Raw genomic sequence first — 26,550 nt, forward strand, 5'->3', positions numbered from 1 at the left:
CACACACACACACACACACACACACACACACACACACACACACCCAACCATAATCCCTCCCCTAACCCTTACTCTCCTTCGGTATGTTGGCTGTGGGCGATCCGGCACCAGTTTCCTGAGTGGTGTCAGACCGTAGGCATACCAACAGCCACGTTGCTAAACATATCCCTTACATTTCTGTTATGGACAGATCAGGACATTCATCGTCATTCCCTCCTACCATAAAAAGCTCAGGCTGTTGTAGTCTCACACTCAGAATGCATGCCTGCTTGAGTGACTGCAAACCATGAATACCTGGCCTAACTCACTAGACCAAGGAGGGGTTGTATTTGAGAAAGTACAGAAAAATACAAGAAAACTCATTATCCCCCACTGTAACAGCAAATCTCAAACAAATACCTCAATTATTTTGCATGGGACAAAAAAGTCAATTGAGTTATTTGGAGCTTTATAGAAATGGTGTTCCAGAGACCAGACCGTATTCAGTCAGTCAATCTTCCTTGAGCAGTTATAGTCCTGTTACACAAACCATTCTACACAAATGAAGATGAAAACTTTGATGGCTTTCCTACAGCGTATGGTACATGATAAGTAGGAATGCCAGCGTCCACCTGCCATTTCGGCATTGTGCCTTTCTTGGTTTCTTGCTACCCTAAAGCCTTGTTGTAATTACTAAAAACTAACTTTAACTAAAGCTTGCCATACACTAGACCAGCGGTTCACTCCACTATCCAACTTGGAAATCCTAACTTGTGATGTCAAGTAACAGATAAGAATTTACTTACCGATAATTCTCTTTCTCGTAGTCCGTAGTGGATGCTGGGAACTCCGTAAGGACCATGGGGGATAGCGGCTCCGCAGGAGACTGGGCACAAAAGTAAAGCTTTAGGACTACCTGGTGTGCACTGGCTCCTCCCCCTATGACCCTCCTCCAAGCCTCAGTTAAGATACTGTGCCCGGACGAGCGTACACAATAAGGAAGGATTTTGAATCCCGGGTAAGACTCATACCAGCCACACCGTACAACTTGTGATCTGAACCCAGTTAACAGCATGAAAACATAGGAGCCTCTGGAAAGATGGCTCACAACAACAATAACCCGATTTAGTTAACAATAACTATGTACAAGTATTGCAGACAATCCGCACTTAGGATGGGCGCCCAGCATCCACTACGGACTACGAGAAATAGAATTATCGGTAAGTAAATTCTTATTTTCTCTGACGTTCTAGTGGATGCTGGGAACTCCGTAAGGACCATGGGTATTATACCAAAGCTCCCAAACGGGCGGGAGAGTGCGGATGACTCTGCAGCACCGAATGAGAGAACTCCAGGTCCTCCTCAGCCAGGGTATCAAATTTGTAGAATTTAGCAAACGTGTTTGCCCCTGACCAAGTAGCTGCTCGGCAAAGTTGTAAAGCCGAGACCCCTCGGGCAGCCGCCCAAGATGAGCCCACCTTCCTTGTGGAATAGGGTTTTACAGATTTTGGCTGTGGCAGGCCTGCCACAGAATGTGCAAGCTGAATTGTACTACAAATCCAACGAGCAATAGTCTGCTTAGAAGCAGGAGCACCCAGCTTGTTGGGTGCATACAGGATAAACAGGGAGTCAGATTTTCTGACTCCAGCCGTCCTGGAAACATATTTTCAGGGCCCTGACAACGTCCAGCAACTTGGAGTCCTCCAAGTCCCTAGTAGCCGCAGGTACCACAATAGGCTGGTTCAGGTGAAACGCTGAAACCACCTTAGGGAGAAATTGTGGACGAGTCCTCAATTCTGCCCTGTCCGTATGAAAAATCAGGTAAGGGCTTTTATAAGATAAAGCCGCCAATTCTGACACGCGCCTGGCCGAAGCCAGGGCCAACAGCATGACCACTTTCCATGTGAGATATTTCAAATCCACAGATTTAAGCGGTTCAAACCAATGTGATTTTAGGAACCCCAAAACTACATTGAGATCCCAAGGTGCCACTGGAGGCACAAAAGGAGGCTGTATATGCAGCACCCCCTTGACAAACGTCTGAACTTCAGGAACTGAAGCCAGTTCTTTCTGGAAGAAAATCGACAGGGCCGAAATCTGAACCTTAATGGATCCTAATTTTAGGCCCATAGACACTCCTGTTTGCAGGAAATGCAGGAATCGACCCAGTTGAAATTCCTCCGTTGGGGCCTTCCTGGCCTCGCCCCACGCAACATATTTCCGCCAAATGCGGTGATAATGCTTTACGGTCACATCCTTCCTGGCTTTGATCAGGGTAGGAATTACTTCTTCCGGAATGCCTTTTTCCTTCAGGATCCGGCGTTCAACCGCCATGCCGTCAAACGCAGCCGCGGTAAGTCTTGGAACAGACAGGGTCCTTGCTGGAGCAGGTCCCTTCTTAGAGGTAGAGGCCACGGGTCCTCTGTGAGCATCTCTTGAAGTTCCGGGTACCAAGTCCTTCTTGGCCAATCCGGAGCCACGAGTATAGTTCTTACTCCTCTCCGTCTTATAATTCTCAGTACCTTGGGTATGAGAGGCAGAGGAGGGAAACACATACACTGACTGGTACACCCATGGTGTTACCAGAGCGTACACAGCTACTGCCTGAGGGTCCCTTGACCTGGCGCAATACCTGTCCAATTTTTTGTTGAGGCGGGACGCCATCATGTCCACCTTTGGTTTTTTCCAACGGTTTACAATCATGTGGAAGACTTCTGGGTGAAGTCCCCACTCTCCCGGGTGGAGGTCGTGCCTGCTGAGGAAGTCTGCTTCCCAGTTGTCCACTCCCGGAATGAACACTGCTGACAGTGCTATCACATGATTTTCCGCCCAGCGAAGAATCCTTGCAGCTTCTGCCATTGCCCTCCTGCTTCTTGTGCCGCCCTGTCTGTTCACGTGGGCGACTGCCGTGATGTTGTCCGACTGGATCAGCACCGGCTGACCTTGAAGCAGAGGTCTTGCTTGGCTTAGGGCATTGTAAATGGCCCTCAGCTCCAGGATATTTATGTGAAGTGATGTCTCCAGGCTTGACCACAAGCCCTGGAAATTTCTTCCCTGTGTGACTGCTCCCCAGCCTCGCAGGCTGGCATCCGTGGTCACCAGGACCCAGTCCTGAATGCCGAATCTGCGGCCCTCTAGAAGATGAGCACTCTGCAACCACCACAGGAGAGACACCCTTGTCTTTGGTGACAGGGTTATCCGCTGATGCATCTGAAGATGCGATCCGGACCATTTGTCCAGCAGGTCCCACTGGAAAGTTCTTGCGTGGAATCTGCCGAAAGGGATTGCTTCGTAGGAAGCCACCATTTTTCCCAGGACCCTTGTGCATTGATGCACTGACACTTGGCCTGGTTTTAGGAGGTTTCTGCCTAGTTCGGATAACTCCCTGGCTTTCTCCTCCGGGAGAAACACCTTTTTTTGGACTGTGTCCAGGATCATCCCTAGGAATAGAAGACGTGTCGTCGGGATCAGCTGCGATTTTGGAATATTGAGAATCCAACCGTGCTGCCGCAACACTACTTGAGATAGTGCTACCCCGACTACCAATTGTTCCCTGGATCTTGCCCTTATCAGGAGATCGTCCAAGTACGGGATAACTAAAACTCCCTTCCTTCGAAGGAGTATCATCATTTCGGCCATTACCTTGGTAAAGACCCGGAGTGCCGTGGACAAACCAAACGGCAGCGTCTGAAACTGATAGTGACAGTTCTGTACCACAAACCTGAGGTATCCTTGGTGAGAAGGGTAAATTGGGACATGGAGGTAAGCCTCCTTGATGTCCAAAGACACCATATAATCCCCTTCTTCCAAGTTCGCAATCACCGCTCTGAGTGACTCCATCTTGAATTTGAACCTGTGTATGTAAGTGTTCAAGGATTTCAGATTTAAAATAGGTCTCACCGAGCCGTCCGGCTTCGGTACCACAAACAGCGTGGAATAATACCCCTGTCCCTGTTGCAGGAGGGGTATCTTGATTATCACCTGCTGGGAATACAGCTTGTGAATGGCTTCCAATACCGCCTCCCTGTCGGAGGGAGACGTCGGTAAAGCAGACTTTAGGGGAGTGCCCGAGTCCGCTTGTAAAGCCCCAGCGTCATGCTGAGGACTTGGCAGAAAACGGGAGAGGGCTTCTGTTCCTGGGAACTGGCTGTTTGCTGCAGCCTTTTTCCTCTCCCTCTGCCACGGGGCAGAAATGAGGAGCCTTTTGCCCGCTTGCCCTTATGGGGCCGAAAGGACTGCGCCTGATAATACGGCGTCTTCTTATGTTGAGAGGCTACCTGGGGTAAAAATAAGAATTTACTTACCGATAATTCTATTTCTCGTAGTCCGTAGTGGATGCTGGGGACTCCGTCAGGACCATGGGGTTTAGCGGCTCCGCAGGAGACAGGGCACAATAATAAAAGCTTTAGGATCAGGTGGTGTGCACTGGCTCCTCCCCCTATGACCCTCCTCCAAGCCTCAGTTAGGATACTGTGCCCGGACGAGCGTGCATAATAAGGAAGGATATTGAATCCCGGGTAAGACTCATACCAGCCACACCAATCACACCGTACAACCTGTGATCTGAACCCAGTTAACAGTATGATAACAACGAAGGAGCCTCTGAAAAGATGGCTCACAACAAGAATAACCCGATTTTTGTAACAATAACTATGTACAAGTATTGCAGACAATCCGCACTTGGGATGGGCGCCCAGCATCCACTACGGACTACGAGAAATAGAATTATCGGTAAGTAAATTCTTATTTTCTCTAACGTCCTAAGTGGATGCTGGGGACTCCGTCAGGACCATGGGGATTATACCAAAGCTCCCAAACGGGCGGGAGAGTGCGGATGACTCTGCAGCACCGAATGAGAGAACTCCAGGTCCTCCTCAGTCAGGGTGTGCCCCTGACCAAGTAGCAGCTCGGCAAAGTTGTAAAGCCGAGACCCCTCGGGCAGCCGCCCAAGATGAGCCCACTTCCTTGTGGAATGGGCTTTTACTGATTTTGGCTGTGGCAAGCCTGCCACAGAATGTGCAAGCTGAATTGTACCACAAATCCAGCGAGCAATCGTCTGCTTAGAAGCAGGAACACCCATCTTGTTGGGTGCATACAGGCTAAACAGCGAGTCAGATTTTCTGACTCCAGTCGTCCTGGAAACATATATTTTCAGGGCCCTGACAACGTCAAGTAACTTGGAGTCCTCCAAGTCCCTAGTAGCCGCAGGTACCACAATAGGTTGGTTCATGTGAAAAACAGAAAACACCTTAAGGAGAAATTGAGGACGAGTCCTCAATTCTGCCCTGTCAGAATGAAAAATTAAGTAAGGGCTTTTATATGATAAAGCCGCCCATTCTGACACACGCCTGGCTGAAGCCAGGGCTAATAGAATCTTCACCTTACATGTGAAATATTTTAATTCCACAGTGGTGAGTGGATCACCAATGTGACTTTAGGAAACTCAAAACAACATTGAGATCCCAAGGTGCCACTGGGGGCACAAAAGGAGGCTGTATATGCAGTACCCCTTTTACAAACGTCTGAACTTCAGGCACTGAAGCCAGTTCTTTCTGGAAGAAATTTGACAGGGTCGAATTTTGAACCTTAATGGACCCTAATTTTAGGCCCATAGACAGTCCTGTTTTCAGGAAATGTAGGAAACGACCCAGTTGGAATTCCTCTGTAGGGACCTTCTTGGCCTCACACCACGCAACATATTTTCGCCAAATGCGGTGAAAATGTTTTGCGGTTACATCCTTCCTGGCTTCGACCAGGGTAGGGATGACTTCATCTGGAATGCCCTTTCAGGATCCGGCGTTCAACTGCCATGCCGTCAAACGCAGCCGCGGTAAGTCTTGGAACAGACAAGGCCCCTGCTGGAGCAGGTCCTTTCTTAAAGGTAGAGGCCACGGTTCTTCCGTGAGCATCTCTTGAAGTTCCGGGTACCAAGTCCTTCTTGACCCATCCGGAACCACGAGTATCGTTCTTACTCATCTCCTTCTTATGATTCTCAGTACTTTTGGTATGAGATGCATAGGAGGGAACACATACCCTGACTGGTACACCCACAGTGTTACCAGAGCGTCCACCGCTATTGCCTGAGGGTCCCTTGACCTGGCGCAATATTTGTCTAGTTTTTTGTTCAGGCGGGACGCCATCATGTCCACCTTTGGTTTTTCCCAACGGTTTACAATCATGTGGAAGACTTCCCGCTGAAGTCCCCACTCTCCCGGGTGGAGGTTATGCCTGCTGAGGAAGTTTGCTTCCCAGTTTTCCACTCCCGGAATTAACACTGCTGAGAGTGTTATCACATGATTTTTCGCCTAGCGAAGAATCCTTGCAGTTTCTGCCATTTCCCTCCTGCTTCATGTGCCGCCCTGTCTGTTTACGTGGGCGACTGCCGTGATGTTGTCCCACTGGATCAATACCGGCTGACCTTGAAGCAGAGGTCTTGCTAAGCTTAGAGCCTTGTAAACTGCCCTTAGCTCCAGTATATTTATGTGGAGAGAAGTCTCCAGACTTGATCACACTCCCTGGAAATTTTTTCCTTGTGTGACTGCTCCCCAGCCACTCAGGCTGGCATCCGTGGTCACCAGGACCCAGTCCTGAATGTCGAATCTGCGGCCCTTTCATAGATGAGCACTCTGCAGCCACCGCAGAAGAAAACACCCTTGTCATTGGAGACAGGGTTGTCCGCTGATGCATCTGAAGATGCGATCCGGACCATTTTCCCAGCAGATTCCACTGAAAGGTTCTTGCGTGAAATCTACCGAATGGGATCGCTTTGTAAGAAACCACCATTTTTCACAGGACCCTTGTGCAATGATGCACTGATACTTTTCCTGGTTTTAGGAGGTTCCTGACTAGCTCGGATAACTCCCTGGTCTTCTTCTCCGGGAGAAAAACATCCTTTTCTGGACTGTGTCCAGAATCATTCCTAGGAACCTTAGACGTGTCGTCGGAAAAAGCTGCGACTTTGGAATATTTAGAATCCACTCGTGCTGTCGTAGAACTACTTGAGATAGTGCTACTCCGACCGCCAACTGTTCTCTGGACCTTGCCCTTATCAGGAAAGCGTCCATATTTCTTTTAGGAAGAATCATCATTTCGGCCATTACCATGGTAAAGACCCGGGGTGCCGTGGGCAATCCAAACGGCAGCGTCTGAACTGATAGTGACAGTTCTGTACCACGAACCTGAGATACCCTTGGTGAGAAGGGCAAAATTTGGACATGTAGGTAAGCGTCCCTGATGTCCAGTGACACCATATCGTCCTGGTTCGCTATCACTGCTCTGAGTGACTCCATCTTGATTTGAACCCTTGTATGTAATTGTTCAAATCTTTTAGATCTCACCGAGCCGTTTGGCTTCAGTACCACAATATAGTGTGGAATAATACCCCTTCCCTTGTTGTAGGAGGGGTACTTTGATTATCACCTGCTGGGAATACAGCCTGTGAATTTTTTTCCAATACTGCCTCCCTGTCGGAGGGAGACGTTGGTAAAGCAGACTTCAGGAACTTGTGAGGGGAAGACGTCTCGAATTTCCAATGTACACCTGGGATACTACGTGTAGGATCCAGGAGTCCACTTGCGAGTGAGCCCACTGCGTGCTGAAACTCTTGAGATGACCCCCCACCGCACCTGAGTCCGCTTGTATGGCCCCAGCGTCATGCTGCGGACTTGGCAGAAGCTGTGGAGTACTTCTGTTCCTGGGAATGGGCTGCCTGCTGCAGTCTTCTTCCCTTTCCTCTAACCCTGGGCAGATATGACTGGCCTTTTGCCCGCCTGCCTTTATGGGTACGAAAGGACTGAGACTGAAAAGACTGTGTCCTTTTCTGCTGAGATGTGACTTGGGGTAACAAAAGTGGATTTTCCAGCTGTTGCCATGGCCACCAGGTCCGATGGACCGCCCCTTTATACGGCAATATTTCCATGTGCCGTCTGGAATCTGCATCACCTGACCACTGTCGTGTCTATAAACATCGTCTGGCAGATATGGACATCACATCTACTCTTGATGCCAGAATGCAAATATCCCTCTGCGCATCTCGCATATATAGAAATGCATCCTTAAAATGCTCTATAGTCAATAAAATATTGTTCCTGTCAAGGGTATCAATATTTTCAGTCAGGAAATCCGACCAAGCCCCCCCAGCGCTGCACATCCAGGCTGAGGCGATTGCTGGTCGTAGTATATCAACAGTATGTGTGTATATACTTTTTAGGATATTTTTCAGCTTCCTATCAGCTGGCTCCTTGAGGGCGGCCGTATCTGGAGACGGTAACGCCACTTGTTTTTATAAGCGTGTGAGCGCCTTATCCACCCTAAGGTGTGTTTCCCAACTCGCCCTCACTTCTGGCGGGAAAAGGTATACCTCCAATAATTTTCTATCGGAGGAAACCCACGTGTCATCACACACTTTAATTTATCTGATTCAGGAAAAACTACAAGTAGATTATTCCCACCCTACATAATACCCTTATTTGTGGTACTTGTAGTATCAGAAATATGTAACACCTCCTTCATTGCCCTTAACATGTAACGTGTGGCCCTAAAGGAAAATACGTTTGTTTCTTCACCGTCGACACTGAAGTCAGTGTCCGTGTCAGGTAAATGGGCGTTTTTACAAGCCCCTGACGGTGTCAGACGCCTGGACAGGTACTAATTTGTTTGCCGGCCGTCTCATGTCGTCAACCGACCTTGCATCGTGTTGACATTATCACGTAATTCCTAAATAAGCCATCCATTCCGGTGTCGACTCCCTAGAGAGTGACATCACCAATACAGGCAATTTGCTCCGCCTCCTCACCAACATCGTCCTCCTACATGTCGACACACACGTACCGACACACAGCACACACACAGGGAATGCTCTGATAGAGGACAGGACCCCACTAGCCCTTTGGGGAGACAGAGGGAGAGTATGCCAGCACACACCAAAAACGCTATAATTATACAGGGACAACCCCTTATACAAGTGTTTTCCCTTATAGCATTTTCACATATGTAATCATATCGCCAAATAAGTGCCCCCCCTCTCTGTTTTAACCCTGTTTCTGTAGTGCAGTGCAGGGGAGAGCCTGGGAGCCTTCCTCACAGCAGAGCTGAGCAGGAAAATGGCGCCGTGTGCTGAGGAGAATAGGCCCCGCCCCCTAAAACGGCGGGCTCTTTTCCCGGAGTTTGTGAGATCTGGCAGGGGTTAAATACATCCATATAGCCTCAAGGGCTATATGTGATGTATTTTAGCCATAAAAAAGGTATAATACATTGCTGCCCAGGGCGCCCCCCCCAGCGCCCTGCACCCTCAGTGACCGCTGGTATGAAGTGTGCTGACAACAATGGCGCACAGCTGCAGTGCTGTGCGCTACCTTATGAAGACTGAAAGTCTTCTGCCGCCTGTTTCCGGACCTCTGGACCTCTTCAACTTCGGCATCTGCAAGGGGGGTCGGCGGCACGGCTCCGGGACGAACCCCAGGGTGAGACCTGTGTTCCGACTCCCTCTGGAGCTAATGGTGTCCAGTAGCCTAAGAAGCAAATCCATCCTGCACGCAGGTGAGTTTACTTCTCTCCCCTAAGTCCCTCGTAGCAGTGAGCCTGTTGCCAGCAGGACTCACTGAAAATAAAAAACCTAACTTAAACTTTTATTCTAAGCAGCTCAGGAGAGCCACCTAGATTGCACCCTTCTCGGCCGGGCACAAAGATCTAACTGAGGCTTGGAGGAGGGTCATAGGGGGAGGAGCCAGTGCACACCACCTGATCCTAAAGCTTTTATTATTGTGCCCTGTCTCCTGCGGAGCCGCTAAACCCCATGGTCCTGACGGAGTCCCCAGCATCCACTTAGGACGTTAGAGAAAATGTGGATTTCCCAGCAGTTGCCGTGGCCACCAGGTCTGATAGACCTACCCCAAATAACGCCTCCCCTTTGTAAGGCAATACTTCCATATGCCTTTTGGAATCAGCATCACCTGACCACTGCCTCGTCCATAACCCTCTTCTGGCAGAAATGGACAGCGCACTTACTCTTGATGCCAGTCGGCAAATATCCCTCTGTGCATCACGCATATATAGAAATGCATCTTTCAAATGCTCTATAGTCAGTAATATACTGTCCCTATCTAGGGTATCAATATTGTCAGTCAGGGAATCCGACCAACCCACCCCAGCACTGCACATCCAGGCTGAGGCGATTGCTGGTCGCAGTATAACACCCGTGTGAGTGTATATACATTTTAGGATATTCTCCTGCTTTCTGTCAGCAGGTTCCTTAAGGGCGGCCGTATCAGGAGACGGTAGTGCCACCTGTTTTGACAAACGTGTGAGCGCTTTATCCACCTTAGGGGGTGTTTCCCAACGTGCCCTATCCTCTGGCGGGAAGGGGTATGATGCTAATAACCTTTTAGGAATTATCAGTTTTTTATCGGGGGAAACCCACGCTTCATCACACACTTCATTTAATTCCTCAGATGCAGGAAAAACTACAGGCAGTTTTTTCTCACCAAACATAATACCCTTTTCAGTGGTACTTGTATTATCAGAAATATGTAAAACATTTTTCATAGCATCAATCATGTAACGTGTGGCCCTACTGGAAGTCACATTCGTCTCTTCATCGTCGACACTGGAGTCAGTATCCGTGTCGGCGTCTGTATCTGCCATCTGAGGTAACGGGCGTTTTAGAGCCCCTGATGGCTTTTGAGACGCCTAGACAGGCACGAGCTGAGTAGCCGGCTGTCTCATGTCATCAACCGCCCTTCTCGGCGAACTTTTCTCCCGCTTTTTGCTGTATTCTGGCAGGGGTTAAAATACATCCATATAGCCCTGGGGGTTATATGTGATGTATTTTCGCCAGCCAAGGTGTTTCTATTGCTGCTCAGGGCGCCCCCCCCCAGCGCCCTGCACCCTCAGTGACCGGAGTGTGAAGTGTGCCTGAGGAGCAATGGCGCACAGCTGCAGTGCTGTGCGCTACCTTGGTGAAGACTGATGTCTTCTGCCGCCGATTTTCCGGACCTCTTTTTGCTTCTGGCTCTGTAAGGGGGCCGGCGGCGCGGCTCTGGGACCGGACTCCGAGGCTGGGCCTGTGTTCGGTCCCTCTGGAGCTAATGGTGTCCAGTAGCCAAGAAGCCCAAGCTGGCTGCAAGCAGGCAGGTTCGCTTCTTCTCCCCTTAGTCCCTCGATGCAGTGAGCCTGTTGCCAGCAGGTCTCACTGAAAATAAAAAACCTAAAACTAAACTTTTCACTAAGAAACTCAGGAGAGCCTCCTAGAATGCACCCTTCTCGGCCGGGCACAAAAATCTAACTGAGGCTTGGAGGAGGGTCATAGGGGGAGGAGCCAGTGCACACCAGGTAGTCCTAAAGCTTTACTTTTGTGCCCAGTCTCCTGCGGAGCCGCTATCCCCCATGGTCCTTACGGAGTTCCCAGCATCCACTAGGACGTCAGAGAAATATATATTTAGTTTCGGTGTGATATGATATATAGTCTACTGAGATCAGTATGTAGGCACAGCCAGAGATCCCCCTCTCTTCCTCCAGCAGGTCACTCCACATAGGCCCTTCTCCCAAAAGCATCACAGACAGATCCCCCTCACCTGAATACTCCAGGGACTGGCAGTACATACCGGTGGGCAAAAAAAAGGCATGCTGTAGAATACCCAGCAAAGGTTGCTGCAGTTAACCTTTTCATCACCCTGCACCCATCACACTGGGGTTCAAGGGAAAGCCCTGGTGCAACTAGCACCATTGCTGGTTATACTCGAGGGGCACACATTTTTTACAGGCCTTACTTCCCTGGGAAAGTCAGCCTGGATGCCAACTAGCCTGATGCAGTCTGGGATTATGGTGTGGAGACCCCCTCTAGGTTGCCAGCAAAGCCAGGCTGGCAATGTGCAGTGCTGGATACCCCAAAATGAAGGTGGACCCCACATTGTTTCCCCCCATTATTTTAGGGTAAACATTAATGGACTAAAAGCACTAGTGCTGGTTACAAATTGTGTGTGTGTTGGGGGGTGTTCGGGGAGAGATCCAATACACTGTTTCCAGTGTTAATATTGCTTTTTAACACCCCAATTTTAAGAGTAATAATAATAAGTACACATACATTAGGTTTTTTTTTCAACAAAAATAAGAAATAATTATTTAAAACATGAAGTAGTACAGTAGGCAGACAGCGTCCACCTACTTCTGTGACATTACAAGTTGGAGAGAAGTTGGCTGGCTTGATGAACAAGTTGTTTAGGTGTATGGTGTATTGTATAAAGCTGGGTACACACCTAGTGAAGAGGTAAACAATTGTGCAGGAATGTATGCTGCAATGTGAGCATTAGCCTGAATCGGGAGGTCTCCTATTATGAATGCTTTAATATTTGTCAGGTAGAACTCCCAATACCATAGAAGCTTATACACACTGAGCTATTTTAGCATGGTGCATACGGAGTTGCAAGGAGACTGGCAGGAGGTAAAGCTGGAGAACCACTGCTCTGCGGAACAGAGCATTAACCCAATCAGCAGAGTGATCGTAAAAGTGTGTGCCCAGCTTTAGTTGGACAGACAAGTTGGACAGTTGGTTGTTTGGGCTTAAGTAGGTCTAGTGTATAGCCAGCATTTGATTTTACCAACAAGTTGGAACAACTGCTTTTTACTATTTTTCAGCTTGTGGGAGCAAACAAACAGTTGTCATTTGCTCCCATAAATCTGTGCATAGTTACATGCAATCAGCGTTAGAAAGTGACATAACCTTTTGCTAGTTGCCAAGCCTGGAATAAGTAGGATTGCAGTACATCATGCAGTTAATTTAATACAGGGGTTGCAAATGAAATTTAAAAAAACAAAAAACACTTGTCTGTTAGTTTAAAAAATTCTACCTTTGCAGTTTTCTGGAAGCCATCGTCTGGCAGAGTGCTGGGATCAGTATTGTTAGCAGCCACTTTCTTCTGCCCATCTTTTTCTGGTGTGTCTTCAGTTTCTATGTTAAACAAAAAAAAATGCAAAGTACATGGTTAAATAAAAAAAGTCATTTATTCAATGTACTAAAAAAATACCGGTAAATCTTTTTCTCGTAGTCCGTAGAGAATGCTGGGACTCTGTAAGGACCATGGGGATAGACGGGCTCCGCAGGAGACATGGGCACTTTAAGAAAGACTTTGACTCTGGGTGTGCACTGGCTCCTCCCTCTATGCCCCTCCTCCAGACCTCAGTTAGAGAAACTGTGCCCAGAGGAGACGGACAGTACAAGGAAAGGATTTTTGTAATCCAAGGGCAAAATTCATACCAGCCACACCAATCACACCGTATAACTTGTGATATACTATCTAGTTAACAGTATGAAGAACAACATATCATCAGCCCAAAACCGATGAAACTATAACATAACCCTTATGTAAGCAATAACTATATACAAGTCTTGCAGAAGTAGTCCGCACTTGGGACGGGCGCCCAGCATCCTCTACGGACTACGAGAAAAAGATTTACCGGTAGTTTTAAAATCTTATTTTCTCTAACGTCCTAGAGGATGCTGGGACTCCGTAAGGACCATGGGGATTATACCAAAGCTCCCAAACGGGCGGGAGAGTGCGAATGACTCTGCAGCACCGATTGAGCAAACAGGAGGTCCTCCTCAGCCAGGGTATCAAACTTCTAGAACTTTGCAAAGGTGTTTGACCCCGACCAAGTAGCAGCTCGGCACAGCTGTAGTGCCGAGACCCCTCGGGCAGCCGTCCAAGACGAGCCCACCTTCCTAGTGGAATGGGCCTTAACCGATTTCGGTAACGGCAATCCAGCCGTAGAATTCGCCTGCTGAATCGTGTTACCTTCAGCCAACCTTGCTGGCTGCATACAGGACAAACAGTGCTTCTGTTTTTCTGATCCTAGCCATTCTGGCCACGTAAATTTTCTAAGCCCTGACCACATCAAGGGACTCGGAATCCTCCAAGTCACGTGTAGCCACAGGCACGACAATAGGTTGGTTCATATGAAAGGATGAGACCACCTTAGGTAGGAATTGAGGACGGGTCCGCAACTCCGCTCTATCCATATGGAGAACCAGATAGGTGCTTTTATGTGATAAAGCCGCCAATTCCGAAACTCGCCTAGCCAAAGCCAAGGCTAACAACATGACCACCTTCCAAGTGAGATATTCAACTCCACTGTTTTAAGTGGTTCAAACCAATGTGACTTAAGGAAACTTAACACCACGTTAAGGTCCCAAGGCGCCACCGGAGGCACAAAAGGAGGCTGAATATGCAGTACTCCCTTCACAAAAGTCTGTACTTCAGGTAAGGAGGCCAATTCCTTTTGAAAGAAAATGGATAAGGCCAAAATCTGAACTTTAATGGAGCCTAATTTTAGGCCCAAATTCACTCCAGTTTGTAGGAAGTGAAGAAAACGGCCTAGATGGAATTCTTCCGTAAGAGCATTCCTGGCCTCACACCAAGAAACATATTTTCGCCATATTCGGTGATAATGTTAAGACGTCACGTCCTTCCTAGCCTTTATTAGCGTAGGAAAGACCTCATCCGGAATACCTTTTTCCGCTAGGATCCGGCGTTCAACCGCCATGCCGTCAAACGCAGCTGCGGTAAGTATTGGAACAGACAGGGACCTTGTTGTAACAGGTCCTGTCTTAGAGGAAGAGGCCACGGATCTCCTGTGAGCATTTCTTGCAGATCCGGATACCAGGTCCTTCGTGGCCAAACTGGAACAATGAGAATTGTTCTCACTCCTCTTTTTCTTATTATCCTCAACACCTTGGGTATGAGAGGAAGAGGGGGAAACACATATACCGACTGGAACACCCACGGTGTCACTAGGGCGTCCACAGCAACCGCCTGAGGGTCTCTTGACCTGGCGCAATACCTTTGTAGCTTTTTGTTGAGACGGGATGCCATCATGTCTATTTGGGGTAGTCCCCACTGACTTGCAATCTGCGCAAAGACTTCCTGATGAAGTCCCCACTCTCCCGGATGCAGATCGTGTCTGCTGAGGAAGTCTGCTTCCCAGTTGTCCACTCCCGGAATGAACACTGCTGACAGAGCGCTTACATGATTCTCCGCCCAGCGAAGAATTCTGGTGGCTTCCGCCATTGCCACTCTGCTCCTTGTGCCGCCTTGGCGGTTTACATGAGCTACTGCGGTGATGTTGTCTGACTGGATCAGAACTGGTCGATTGCGAATTAAGATCTCCGCTTGACGTAGGGTGTTGTATATGGACCTTAGTTCTAGGATGTTGATGTGAAGACAAGTCTCTTGAATTGACCAAAGTCCTTGGAAATTTCTTCCCTGTGTGACTGCTCCCCAACCTCGGAGGCTCACGTCCGTGGTCACCAGGATCCAGTCCTGAATGCCGAACCTGCGGCCCTCTAGAAGGTGAGCACTGTTTAGCCACCACAGGAAAGATACTCTGGCCCTGGGGGACAGGGTGATCCGCTGATGCAATTGCAGATGCGACCCGGACCATTTGTCCAATAGGTCCCATTGGAAGGTCCTTGCATGGAATCTGCCGTATGGAATGGCTTTGTATGTTGCCACCATATTTCCCAGAACTTGAGTGCAATGATGTACTGACACTTGTTTTGGTTTCAACAAGTTCATGACTAGAGTCATGAGTTCCTGCGCTTTTTCCGTCGGAAGAAAAACCCTTTTCTGGTCTATGTCCAGAATCATGCCCAAGAAGGGCAGACAAGTTGTAGGATTCAGCTGCGACTTTGGAATATTGAGAATCCAGCCGTGTCGCTGTAACACATTCAGTGAAAGTGATACGCTGTTCAGCAACTTCTCCCGTGATCTCGCTTTTATGAGGAGATCGTCCAAATATGGGTTAATTGTGACACCCTGCTTGCGCAGGAGCACCATCATTTCCGCCATTACCTTGGTGAAAATTCTCGTCAACGTCTGAAATTGGTAATGACAATCCTGTACCGCAAATCTCAGGTACGCCTGATAAGGAGGATATATGGGGACATGCAGGTATGCATCCTTTATGTCCAGAGATACCAAAAAATCTCCCCCTTCTAGGCTGGCGATGACCGCCCTGAGCGATTCCATTTTGAACTTGAACCGTTTTAAGTATAGGTTCAGGGATTTTAAATTTAAAATGGGTCTGACCGAACCGTCCGGTTTCGGAAACCACAAACAGAGTTGAGCAGTACCCCTGCCCTCTTTGAAGCAGGGGAACCTCTACCACCACTTGTTGAAGACACAATTTGTAGATCGCATGTAACACTATCTCCCTTTTCAGGGGTTGTTTCGGTAGGGCCGATTTGAAAAACCGGCGAGGAGGCACCTCTTCAAATTCCAGCTTGTAACCCTGGGAAACTATTTCTATTGCCCATGGATCCACCTGTGAGTGGACCCAGACGTGGCTGAACAGTCGAAGACGTGCCCCCACAAGAGCTGACTCCCTCAGGGGAGCCCCAGCGTCATGCGGTGGATTTTGCAGAGGCCGGGGAGGACTTCTGTTCCTGGGAACTAGCTGTGTTATGCAGCTTTTTTCCTCTGCCCTTACCTCTGGCAAGAAAGGACGATCCACGTGCTCTTGCTTTTATTGGAACGAAAGGACTGCATTTGATAATGAGGCGCTTTCTTAGATTGTGAGGGAATATATGGCAAAAAATTTGATTTACCTGCCGTAGCCGTGGAGACGAGGTCCAAGAGTCACTCTCCAAACAATTCCTCCCCCTTGTAAGGCAACAACTCCATATGTCTCTTGGAGTCAGCATCACCAGTCCACTGTCGGGTCCATAAGACACGCCTAGCAAAAATAGACATAGCGTTTATCCTGGAACCCAGTAAACTAATGTCTCTTTGAGCATCCCTCATATACAAGACCGCATCTTTTATATGCCCTAGGGTCAATAAAATGGTATCCTTATCAAGAGTCTCAATATCCGTTGATAAGGAATCTGTCCATGCTGCTACAGCACTACAAACCCAGGCCGACGCAATAGCCGGTCTGAGCAAAGTACCAGAATGTGTGTAAATGGACTTCAGGGTAACCTCCTGCTTGTGGTCAGCAGGATCCTTGAGGGTAGCCGTATCTTGGGATGGAAGCGCTATCTTTTTTGATAAGCGCGTCAAGGCCTTGTCCACCCTAGGGGAGGATTCCCACCGTATCCTGTTCTGCGACGGGAAAGGATACGCTGTTAGGATCCTTTTGGGAATCTGCAGTTTTTTGTCTGGAGTTTCCCACGCTTTTTCACATACTTCGTTCAGCTCATGTGAGGAGGGAAAGGAGACCTCAGGTTTCTTTCCTTTATACATGTATACCCTCGTGTCAGGGACAGGGGGTTCCTCAGTGATATGCAACACATCTTTTATTGCGATAATCATATATCGAATACCTTTAGCCACCTTTGGCTGTAATTTTGTATCATCGTAATCGACACTGGAGTCTGAATCCGTGACGGTATCCGTGTCAACTATTTGGGATAGTGGGCGCTTCTGAGACCCTGAAGGTCCCGGCGACATAGGGACAGGCATGGGTTGACTCCGTGACTGTGCCCCAGCTTCGGCTTTGTCTAGCCTTTTGTGCAATAAATTAAAATTTGCACTTAAAACATTCCACATATCCATCCAGTCCGGCGTCGGCACCTCCGACGGAGACCTAACATTCATAAACTACCCCTCCTCCTTAGGTGAGCCCTCAACCTATGACATGTCGACACACACGTACCGACACACCACACATACACAGGGAAGCTCTTTTCTGAAGACAGGTTCCCCACCAGACCCTTTGGAGAGGCAGAGAGAGTATGCCAGCACACACCCCAGCGCTATATGACCCAGGAATAACACAGTAAATTAATGTTTACCCAGCAGCGCTGTTTTATGTATCTGCGCCAATTATGTGCCCCCCCTCTACTTTAAAACCCTCTGTCACCGTGTGTCAAGCAGGGGAGAGTCCGGGGAGCTTCCTCTCAGCGGTGCTGTGGAGAAAAAATGGCGCTGGTGAGTGCTGCGGGAGAAGCCCTGCCCCCTCGGCGGCGGGCTTCTGTCCCGCTCAATTTTTTCAATACATGGCGTGGGCTCTTTTTATACATGTACAGTGCCCAGCTGTACATGTATATATACATCTGTGCCATAAGAGAGGTTTATATTGCTGCCCAGGGCGCCTGCCCGCCCCCCCCAACACCACCCCACCCCCCACCCCTCCCCCCTGCGCCCTGCACCCTTACAGTGTCTGGAGTTTGTGAGGTGAAGGGGAGCAATGGCGCACAGCTGCAGTGCTGTGCGTTACCTCAGTGAAGATCCAAGTGTCTTCTGCCGCCTCAGATGGGTCTTTTCATCACATACTCACCCGGCTTCTTTCTTCCGGCTCTGCGAGGAGGACGGCGGCGCGGCTCTGGGACGGACGGCGAGGGTGAGACCTGCGTACCGATCCCTCCGGAGCTAATGGTGTCCAGTAGCCTAAGAAACAGAGCCCTGAACTCAGAGAAGTGGGTCTGTTTCTCTCTCCTCAGTCCCTCGATGCAGGGAGTCAGTTGCCAGCAGGCTCCGTGAAAATAAAAAAACCTAACAAAAATGCTTTCTTACAGGAAACTCAGGAGAGCTCCTGAAATGCACCCAGTCTCCACTGGGCACAGTATCAAACTGAGGTCTGGAGGACGGGCATAGAGGGAGGAGCCAGTGCACACCCAGAGTCAAAGTCTTTCTTAAAGTGCCCATGTCTCCTGCGGAGCCCGTCTATCCCCATGGTCCTTACGGAGTCCCAGCATCCTCTAGGACGTTAGAGAAATTTAAGAACAATGCAATTTGTTCCAATATATAGGACTTTCAAGTTTAGGCAGGACCCAAATTATATTCTTTTGCATCAGATTTGTGACACATGGAGCACTTTCATACATATCCCCTTGCATTTAGGTTGCAAGTCAAACCTGGCCAAATTGGTGCTCTCCAGCTGTTGTAAAACTACAAATCACAGCATGCCCTGCTATTAGAGAATGTTAAAACTGTAGCAGGGCCATCTGGAACGCGTTTTTTTTTTACAACAGCTGGAGAGATGCAGGTTGGCCAGGCCTGTTTTATGTGCTCATGAGCAAAGACCCTCTTCCCTCATGTGCTTTTCTCTCCTTTGTATATAGCAATGTGCGCTCGCCTAAGCCAACAATGGCACCCAACCTTTGGATTCAGCCAGCACTGCTTCTGACAGCAAGTGCAGCACTGTTTATAAAGCTTGTATTCCATATTCTGTAAGGTTTTGTTAAGTATTACAGGTTGAGTATCCCATATCCAAATATTCCGAAATACGGACTTTTTTGAGTGAGAGTGAGATAGTGAAACCTTTGTTTTCTGATGGCTCAATGTACACAAACATTGTTTAATACAAAGTTATTAAAAGTATTGTATTAAATGACCTTCAGGCTGTGTGTATAAGGTGTATATGAAACATAAATGAATTGTGTGAATGTAGACACACTTTGTTTAATGCACAAAGTTATAAAAAATATTGGCTAAAATTACCTTCAGGCTGTGTGTATAAGGTGTATATGTAACATAAATGCACTCTGTGCTTAGATTTACGTCCCATCACCATAATATCTCATTATAGTATGCAATTATTCCAAAATACGGAAAAATCCGATAACCAAAATACCTCTGGTCCCAAGCATTTTGGATAAGAGATACTCAACCTGTATAAGCTTTAATTTTTATTTATTTATTTTTTTTACAGATATTACTGTTCTTGACTGGTAACCAGCATAAAATATTGACTTGTATAGAAGTATTACTGCATTAAATGTCATTCTCTACATATAATTGGTTTACAAAAGAAGAATCATGGTCCCTCAACTTTATGGGAAGGTGATATGTTTCAGTTAATCCCTTTATTCCCAAATCAGAGAAGCCAAAAATGTACTGGTATCAACCATGGACAATTAGAAGTGTGTAATCTAAAAAAAAACTATTATACTGTATATACACACGCGTTAATAGAGCTATAGATATAGCCACAGTACGTAAATAAATGGACCCAATGTCACTTCAGCTGCTTTGCCCCCTCAGCAAGCATACTCCCCCCATCCCCACCCACTCCCATTATACTTGCACCCCGCGTGTTCCAGGAGCTGCAGCGCCATGCAAGGTTTATAGGCGCGATTAGGTCATAATGCAAATGTGTGCGATTACCTAATTAAGATACGACGATAGATACATAGATAGAGACACTCAGCCACCATTTTAAACTGGGAAATACCATACTAAAAGAGGAGTGCTGCCAACTTTCAGTCGTGGTCTATAACACGTTTTGCAAAAGCGTTGTATTTGAGACAATGAAGTGCAGCAGAGCAACATCCTAACACTATTAGATTCATTTAAATAGCCAAAAAAACTACTTCCAAAGCGGCTACACCTCATTTAAACAAAGCTCATCAAATGTATTCACATGTTCCATTGAAGAGCCAGACACTTAAGTAACATTCTGACTTTACTGCCAAACGGTCTAAACTACCTTTGTAGTCATACAATCACCATAACACATCTCTATCAGGTTACAGTACAATTTGGGAAAAACAGCCTCTCCTGCATAATCTTTTCAATAGAAAAAAATAACATAACACATTAACCTTAACACTCTTAAGCAGCACTAAAATATAACCAAAAAACACGGTTTTGAGGAGAGCGAGAGAGAGAGAGAGAGAGAGAGAGAGAGAGAGAGAGAGAGAGAGAGAGAGAGAGAGGGGAAGGCTTTTAAAGTCACACACCAGTTTCATCTGAGTAACAATGATTTACAACTCAACTCAAACAGTTATTTCTTTGAATGAACGTTCATCTAAAACTATTTACAACTACAGACAATGGAATGGAGCAACAACTAGCAATATACGGTAGTCAATAAATGCAGGGTACACCCCAATTCTCTCAGAGATCAGAGCTCACACCCTCAGAAACTGAAGATAATGGTCAGTGTTATACACCAATTGCATTTATGGAAGAACTATTTAGATTTATTAATGCAAAGGATACATGCTGCAATCATGTAAGCATCATCTTGTATGATATCAGCTACGTACAAGCTCAACAAAGGCAGGGACTGATGAATGATATTCACACATTATATATACACACATATATATATATATATACACACACACAAACATGTACATACATATACACACACACACATATATAAAATAAGGTAGTGAAACAGTGGGTGTTTACTTCATCTACATTTCGGTGTACGAATCCCTGTCATCAGGACACACACACACACACGTGTGTCCCCTGATGACGGGGATTCGTACCCCGAAACGTAGATGAAGTAAACACCCACTGTTTTCACTACTTTATCGTCTCCTGAGTGCCACCAAGATTGATCTGCATTGCATATACAGTCCGAAAGGCTGGTTAGGAGGGCACAGGAGCAAGTACACTTACAGCTGTTTACTGACGAGTGCCGGATTTTTGTTGTGTGTGTGTGTGTGTGTGTGTGTGTGTGTGTGTGTGTGTGTGTGTGTGTGTGTGTGTGTATATATATATATATATATATATATATATATATATATATATTAAAAAATGAAGTGCACAAGGGCGCCTACTAGTGTCAAACATATAAAAAAAAATTGTGTGACCATTCACCCTGTGAATCGTGAGGACACTGTAAGGATGAAGGGAAAAAAGCAACTTGGCTCTTTAAAACGCCTTCAGTCTGATGACACTGTAAATTGAAAAGAGATAAACAGTGTGTACTGTTTCCTGAATGTTTACAAATATGCTCTTAATTAGGAACACTGCTGGTTCCAAATATCAAAGTAAAAAGAGCAAGTTTAAGTAAAAAGTAAACCTATTGAATACACAGTCCTGTAGCAAATGAAGGTAACAAACGTACAAGATAAAAACATAAAAACGGCTTTTCTGTCTGCTATGGGAAGTTCTTGGTGAGCAGCAAGTCCCTGTCCCAATGCGTTTCGTCCTAGTAAAGAGGACTTCATCATATTATACCTATTTATTGGGCAGGAGCTGCCACCCATTGAGAGATGGGGCGTGTCGTATGTTTATAGATACAGTAATTGAATACATATAAACTCACTCACTTGTGTGTCTAAATTAGGATCTTCATAAGCGCTATTCTCTATTTTTTACGCTATATATATATATATATATATATATATATATATATATATATATATATATATACACACACACACATATATATATATATATACATACATACATACACACACACACATACACACACACACACATACATACATACGGGACCATCATGACTAAAACAGATTTCTTTCTTTGAAGGTACCTACTTAAGTCCTATTGGAGAAAAACGCTATATATATAAAAAAAAAAAAATACTACTATTATTACTGCTATGACACCCCAATCAAAATTGCCAAAGTATAATGCTAAATATTCCATTTACACATCTGTTACCTTATAAAGATAATGCTTCATATTACACCAAAAGTCGTGTAGTAAAATGTAAAAAATGTTACATAAATGTAATATATATATCAACATGTGAAAGAGTATCTCATATTAAGCCATATCCTAAGGAGAGAAGAGCATTAAAGGAATTCATATTAAACCAAACAGCTCTGGTCACTGCTGCAAGGAAGATGTGAGAAAAAAGGTGTTTACACGGAGCGGTCATTAAAAGGGTAGATGCTAGAACCAAGTGGGCTAAAGGACCTCTGACATCAGGGGGAGGAGCTAGGCCGGCAGGATAGTTCTTTCACTATCCACTCTACCAACTACTCCCTGAAGTAACCCGGTGGCGAGCTATCTACCGAGCCCGAAGCGTGGCAAGCTAAGCGAGCCAGCGAGGGTACATTTTTGGTGCCATGCTCTGTCCTTGCTCCTCCCCCTGGTGTTGTCAGAGGTCCTTTCCCCAACTTGGTTTTAGCCATAACCTCTTTAAAAAGGGGCAGGAAGGGGGGAGGTGCTACTCCAAAAACCCCTTTCACACAAAAATGGGAATGGCATAGGTCAGGCCTGGCCAAACTGTGGTTCTCCAGCTGTTATGAAACTACACATCCCAGCATGCCCTGACAAAGTTTTAGCATTCCCAAACAGAAAAACTGACAGAGCCTCATGAGACTTGCAGTTTCACAACAGCTGGGGAGCCGCAGGTTGGCCAGGCCTGGCATAGGGACTGAAGCAGAGCAACCAGCATGCCAATTAGCACAGCAAAATTGAATCTACACATGTCCACAAACCTGGTCAACTGCATATGTGCCAATGCATTACATAAACCAAGAATGTTTAACATATGCCAAGTACAGTAAGTGCACATTTACACAACTACAAACCAGAACAAAGATGCATATTAAATACAGCATATAAAGCTGTATTACTGTGTGTGTGTAGCAGCTCATGCATATTTCATATAATGATGGTGGCCACTAGCAGTAGTGTAAACGTTAATGCAGATTAGCATGGTCTCCTCTCAATTTAGTATGGATTCCTGGGCTTGACTGTTTAAGCAAAATGTTTTTGTTTTTTTACGTACGACACAGAGGGAGTCGGTTTCTGCTATAATCAGAGTTGCCCAATATCAAAAATGTTTGTTGTAAACAAGTGGTAAAAAAACAAGGATGCAAGTGGAACTTAAGTGTCTGGTGCAAATCTGTTGACAACCAACACACTTCTTAAGATAGCTGCCAAACAGCTTTTTAACGAACGCAACTTGTGACTTCGATTTAGGTGCGCAATTGTGCCCAGCTCTGTACTAGACCCATTGTGTCCAGAATGGAAGCAGATAAAGCTATATAAACTTAAATCAGGATACACACTTATTTGTTCACATTCAACAATTACGTATCAAAACAAAGGCATGGAGGAGAAATAAATTATCCAGTAATAAAACAAAGGAAGGAATGCTATGGATCCTTTACTCAGAAAATCTAGCCCTACACACTGGGCGACATAAGTGAAAGATATGAAGATCTCATTCATTAATAAATGAGATACCGTTCATATCTATCAGTGTGGTGGCACCAGCGATGAATGATGCGCGGCCCCGTGCTCGTTCATCGTTGGTGCTCCGTCGCTTTTACATGCAGGCCAATATGGACGATCTCGTCCATATTTGCCGGCTGTGCTATGGAGCCGGGTGACTAGGGGAGTAAAGAAACCTCACTCCCCCCGCCACCGGGTCACCCATCGGCCATATCCGCCGTCGGGAAGCTCGGCGGCAGATCGGTATGCGTGTAGGGCCCATTACATAAAATAGAGGTGGACAGACTGCTCCCACATTGCTCGAGAAAATATTCAGTACAAAGATTATGTGACCATTCCTCCAACTCTATGGCTCCCAGACCAGACCAGACCAGTCCAGGCCAGGCAAACCCCCACACACCTACCCACCATAAACTGTTGATAAAACTAAGTTTGGGTGTTTCAGCATTTGTGAATTGGGTGGTACATTTTAGCCAACAAAGAATAGCCGATTCCATTGAGAAGTATCCACCTGAGAGACTAACTTTTAACAGCGCAAAAACAAAACCAAGTCAAGGTGATATTTGCAATTTGAAACCAAAACCCTTCTTTCAATGGGAAACTTCCACAAGTCTCTACTGAAGAAAGGAGGTGTGGGTTTTCGCCTTCTAAAATAACAAAAGAGCAACAGAAACACTTGAAACAACAATTTAGGAGACTACTTTACCAACTGAGGCATCGATCGCTCTGCTCGCGCTTTTTATATTAGAATGACTCATTACTCATACATTTACCAATATGTGCTACTAAGCACAAGTCAGCTATTGCATGTAAATCCTGTTGAAAATGCACTACTCCCACCAATACGTACTCCCAGTACACGTGTAGAAATGAGCTATAATATTAGACTTCAGTTAATGTTTCTTTCAGGGGTCAAGTAGGTTAGATGTCTAAGAAAACAAACTCTTAATCAGATTGTACAGGAAAGCAAAGTGTCCTGTGGAGGAGGTGATAGACATCCTTTGTTCAGATCTATTTCTAGCTCTGCTGCATGACCTAGCAGTCACACAGACCGTACACTATAACATTAAACACCGTGTTACAGTACCATGCCCAACCCTTAGGAAAGGCACACGTTTTTCAGCAATGGCCAAGCACGTTGTCACGGGTAGCACTGTGCTTGAGGCGGTTATCTTGCATCCTGACAGATTACCGTATATCAGCCTCTTGCGAGGGCACCCTAAGGCAATCCTGTACCTACTGTAGCTTGTGATTCCATCATTTCCTAAAACGTCACACCTTGGGCAACGTGCCATTTTGTTCAATACTATATCGTTCAGTTCCTGCAGCACTTACACAAATTCTGCTGGAGCTGTGCCTTATCTGTAATCATTTATTTTACTTCACACACAGATGCAGCAGCAGGACTGACTCCTAATAGGCTTCACCACAGAAAGCTTGAGGAAGTTATGTAATCTGTCCCAGCCCTCACAGGATGCTAGCAATAAACGTATATTAAAGCTGTCAAATGCTGGAAATCCATGCAGGTTACTGTAGCAATAAGTAAAAAATAAATTACAGTATACAGGACAATCAGGGACATCTCTGAGAGCAACAGGCACATAATGGCCTAGTCAAACACATGATTGAGCATTAATATTTAAAAAATTTTTTTTTTTTTTTTTTTTTTTTTTTTTTTTAACACCGATGCATACAGAATAAAGCTATTGACTGTACAAATCTTACTATCTAAACTGCTGGGATCAAGCCTTACCAGGGGTGGTGGTACCCACAACCTTATCCAGCCATCAGTCCTGAGCGGAACCTGGGACAGTTTATTACACAGGAAGGTACCCCCACATGCAAGTGATCTTGTTTCCTTTTTGAACACAACCCAGCCTAGGGAGTCCAGCACAAGTTAAGGATTTGGGCAGTGTGCAATGCCATTCCTTATAACTATTAAGAAGTGTATCAACAGTCACTTTTCCTACGGGTCATGTGTACTGCTATGGATTTTTAGGTCTATTAAAAGAATCCTTAACATGGTTTAACATTATGCATGTTTGCTTCTTGTGGCTTTTTTTTTATTTTTTATTCTGTGGTATTTTGTAGAAAGATCAGACCCGTCACAGCACTATGGGGCAGATGTATTAAGCCTAGAGAAGTGATAAAGAAATGGTAAGTGGAAGGTGATAATGCACCAGCCAATCATTACGGGTTTGGAAAAGGACAGTTAGGAGTTGATTGGCTGGTGCATTATCACCCTCGACTTATCACTACTTTATCACTTCAAGGCTTAATACATCTGCCCCTATGAGTCTTATTAACTTTTCAATAAAAACAATAATGGGTGCGCCTCTCTCTATGGTACATAATTATTAAACAAGTTTAGCAGGAAATCACCCACAAACGGACGCTCAAGTAAAATGTAAGAATCACTAGATGCACATCGAAGCCCATGAATGTGATTTTTAGTTTTTTTTATATTATACATTTGGCGGGAGTGGTACAGAATTTCTTATTGCTGCACGAATAGAGGTAATAAGAAATACTAATTAACAGGTATAAACGGGATATCAAGAATATATATATATACACACACATACATACACACAAATATAAATATATATACACACACACACATATACACATATACACATATATATATATATATATATATATATATATATATATATATATATAAACC

The 26,550-nt window shown here is 45.9% G+C and overlaps 1 protein-coding gene across 2 annotated transcripts in view; it reads right to left on the reverse strand.

Annotated features, from left to right (window-relative positions):
• Positions 1 to 26,550, reverse strand: part of DIS3L2 (DIS3 like 3'-5' exoribonuclease 2) — an 838,626-nt gene that overhangs the window by 435,448 nt on the left and 376,628 nt on the right. For both annotated transcript variants that reach the window (XM_063916542.1, XM_063916543.1), the window contains exon 8: positions 12,822 to 12,922. In XM_063916542.1, the coding sequence (XP_063772612.1) occupies positions 12,822 to 12,922 (101 nt within the window). The remainder of the gene's footprint in view (positions 1 to 12,821; positions 12,923 to 26,550) is intronic.

Source organism: Pseudophryne corroboree, chromosome 4, assembly GCF_028390025.1.
Source record: "Pseudophryne corroboree isolate aPseCor3 chromosome 4, aPseCor3.hap2, whole genome shotgun sequence".
Classification (NCBI taxonomy): Eukaryota; Metazoa; Chordata; class Amphibia; order Anura; family Myobatrachidae; genus Pseudophryne; species Pseudophryne corroboree.